The following is a 3,204-nucleotide window of genomic DNA, read 5'->3' as shown; positions in this document are numbered from 1 at the left end:
GAAACAGGTTGGAATTCATCTTTATGATCGAACTGGCAGACATTCCCGTGTTGAAAAGACACGCTGCCCTCGGGATTGGGAGTCAATGGCTAACGCGCGGTTTGTTTCGAGGCTTTGCTCCTTTCGCACAGCTTTCTCAGGATAACCAGTCTCAGGATGATCAGCCTCTAAGCTTGAGACGGCTCTGCACCGTCCCTATTGCGTTCTGCTCGAGGGGCATGCATTTCCTTGTGATCTTGTTGTGAGAGCACCCTGTGAGGTTCCGAGGTGCGTTCTGCCGCAGCGCCACATCGGGGGCCATTTTTGGCGTTGTAACAGTATCGAGACCGCCATGAGACGAGACAGGGCTATGACGGAGAGAGTTGCTGAGGAGTTACGATTGCTGACGATGGCGGTGGGGAGCGCTATGTGTATGACACAACAATTGGAGGCGGCCGAACCTGGTGAGAAAGATGTCAGGAGCCAGCCTCTTCGAAACACGAAAGTTAAAAGCTATCGGTCAGCGGCAGATGAGATAGAACTGTCACCTTTTCCATATACGCGACTTGATTTTTCTAATCGACAGATACGGCTGTTCGAATTGCTTCCAGGCAATGAGAGCTCCGCAATAAGGGGCACATTTAAGGCAGTAGAGGTGTCAACATGCCCCACCTATCTCGCACTCTCATACACCTGGGGATTATTCTGATCGACCTCGCATCAGATGCCTCAGAAACTTGAGGTTTAGAGCCCAGCTTTCTGAGGGGTTTGGTTCGGTCTCAGACCAGCAAAACACCGAGCACACCACTGGGCATCCACTGACAAGAAGGCCTCATCTGGCTCCCCAACGATCGGCCACACTTGCCTCTCAGCTACACATCTATTTTAGCTAATTAAGCCTCAGTGAACCTTGCCCCTACGGTGGCCCCGTGGTTGCAGCCTGGCGGTGACATGGTAGCTTTATACTCGATAATATCGACAATGAGGTAAAGACGCGATCGTGACATTATCGTTGATTACTAGCGACCGCGATAATATTGACCAATAGACATTCTTGGCAGACTAAGCAGATCAATTTCGTCGCCCTCATTAACGTCGTCAACGTCGTCAACGTCCTGAGGTCTAGGTAAGTCGTTGATAAAATCTTCGACCTGATGTTGAATGTTTGCAGCCATTGGCGTGTCCTCCGATGATACGTGGCAATACACACACAGCGCCATAACGCAGTCCGAGATCTACAACGGTGAAACCTATGACGATCGGATCGAAGATGCGATGGATGGATGGAATAGAAGCTCGACTTTCGATGATACGCTGTGGGAGAATGTCAGCGTCAGTCGCCTGCAATCTTCGGTCGAGTTGATTTCCCCAGATGCTCCACCGGTCAGGGTGACGGAGTCGCTGAGACCCATGTCAATATTCCAGACCCCGCCAGGCAGAACGATCGTTGATTTTGGCCAGAATCTTGTGGGTCGTCTGAAAAAGTCCTCTCCCTGAAAAAGAGCTTAGGGTCAGTGGTGACTTTTAAGCACGCTGAGGTTCTGGAGAACGGGGAACTGGGTAGGCGACCACTACGTGAAGCCCAGAGTTATGATCGTGTCACTCTGGCCGGCCGTGAATTGCAGCGATGGTCCCCAAGGTTTACTTTTCACGGTTTTCGCTATGTCCAGATCGATAGATGGAGCACGACGGACGAAATCCCTTTGAATCGAGACAGCATCCTCGCTGAAGTCATGCACACGGACCTTCAAAGAACAGGGGCCTTTTCTTGCTCCCAACTACTGGTAAACAAGCTTCACGAATGCGCCGTATGGTCTATGCGCGGAAATTTTCTCTCCATCCCCACCGTAAGTAGCCCTGTTCCCTTAATTGCGCTTCTAGGACTAATCTTTTCCCTGTCTAGGACTGTCCTCAGAGGGATGAAAGGCTCCGCTGGACCGGTGATGTTCAGGTTTTTAGCCCTTCAGTGACATTCTTGTATGACGTCTCTGCCATACTTGGTGGCTGGTTGCAAGATCTCGCCGCGGAGCAAGGAGAACCAGGGCGACATGGTATACCCCCTCTCGCCGTCCCGAACGTTATCGAGCGAGACCACCCTGAAGACAGTCCTTGGTGGCCATTGTATCCCCAGGCAGTCTGGAATGATGCCACGGTCATTGTGCCCTGGCACCTCTACCAGGCGTCGGGGGATTCGAATATTCCAGGGCGACAACTTCCCAGCATGCAAGCTTGGATCGACAGAGGTGTTAGGAGAGGCGACGGTGGCCTCTGGGATGAAAACTTGTGGCAGCTTGGTGATTGGTTGGATCTCAGTGCACCACCTGATGATCCTGGCAGGTAAGGTCCCCCTGATTCACGATGCGGCCCCCAAAGGAGGCATACCAAGCTTGAAGGGAGAATACAGGCTGACTTCCTATCAAGCGGACGAACCGATGGCACTTTCGTCGCGGACTCCTATCTGGTCCACGTAACTGGGCTCATGCATAAAATTGCAGCGATTCTCGGTTCTGATGAAGCCGACCGCTATCAACGCGAGTTTGAACAGCTCAAATCGAGATATCAACGCAAATGCGTCACCCCTGACGGATTAGTTATTTGTGATACAAACAGCGTTGTCCCTTACAATCATGTTTGATCTGCTGGACGATCAGAAGCAGCGTATCGCGGCCAGAGCCTGTCTAACTCGATGCGTGAGAACATCTCAATTAAAGATTGGAACTGGATTTGCCGGCACGCCCTTGATCTGTCATGCTTTAACGAAATCATGTCAGCCACAACTAGCCTATCGCAAGTTGCTCCACAGAGATTCCCCTTCGTGGATGTATCCCGTCCTCCATGGTGGCACCACAATTTGGGAATTGTGGGATAACATGCTGGCAGACGGGTCAATCAACCCTGGAGAGGTGACCAGCTTCAACCATTTTGCCCTTGGGTTAATTGTAGACTGGCTCCACCAGACAGTTGGGGGTATTTCCCCCTTAGAACCTGGATGGAAACGGTTTCTTGTCCGTCCAATCCCGGGTGGGACGATCTCCGATGCCACAATCAGATTCGAAAGCCCTTATGGGAAGATCGAATCGCGATGGAGCTTGACAGGAGCCCGATTCCACTTGTCTGTGCTTGTGCCGCCAAAATCGGCCTCGACACCTTCTCAAATAACGAGAACCCCAATCTAAATCTATGCCCAGGACGTAACTACCGACAGACAATGCCGTCGGATTCAAG

General features: G+C 51.6%; 1 protein-coding gene across 1 annotated transcript; it reads left to right on the top strand.

The window, feature by feature from the left end:
* Positions 1-1,140: 1,140 nt before the first annotated feature.
* On the top strand, positions 1,141-2,614 carry PV07_00192 (uncharacterized protein; the record flags this gene model as incomplete). The annotated part of the gene is made up of 4 exons (XM_016386623.1): positions 1,141-1,446; positions 1,509-1,826; positions 1,883-2,316; positions 2,401-2,614. The coding sequence occupies 4 exons, from the start codon at positions 1,141-1,143 to the stop codon at positions 2,612-2,614; spliced, it is 1,272 nt and encodes a 423-aa protein (XP_016253551.1).
* Between the last annotated feature and the right edge of the window lie 590 nt (positions 2,615-3,204).

Source organism: Cladophialophora immunda, assembly GCF_000835495.1.
Source record: "Cladophialophora immunda strain CBS 83496 unplaced genomic scaffold supercont1.1, whole genome shotgun sequence".
NCBI lineage: Eukaryota > Fungi > Ascomycota > Eurotiomycetes > Chaetothyriales > Herpotrichiellaceae > Cladophialophora > Cladophialophora immunda.
Note: the sequence above shows the minus strand (reverse complement) of the source record. Positions and strands in the feature narration are given on the sequence as shown.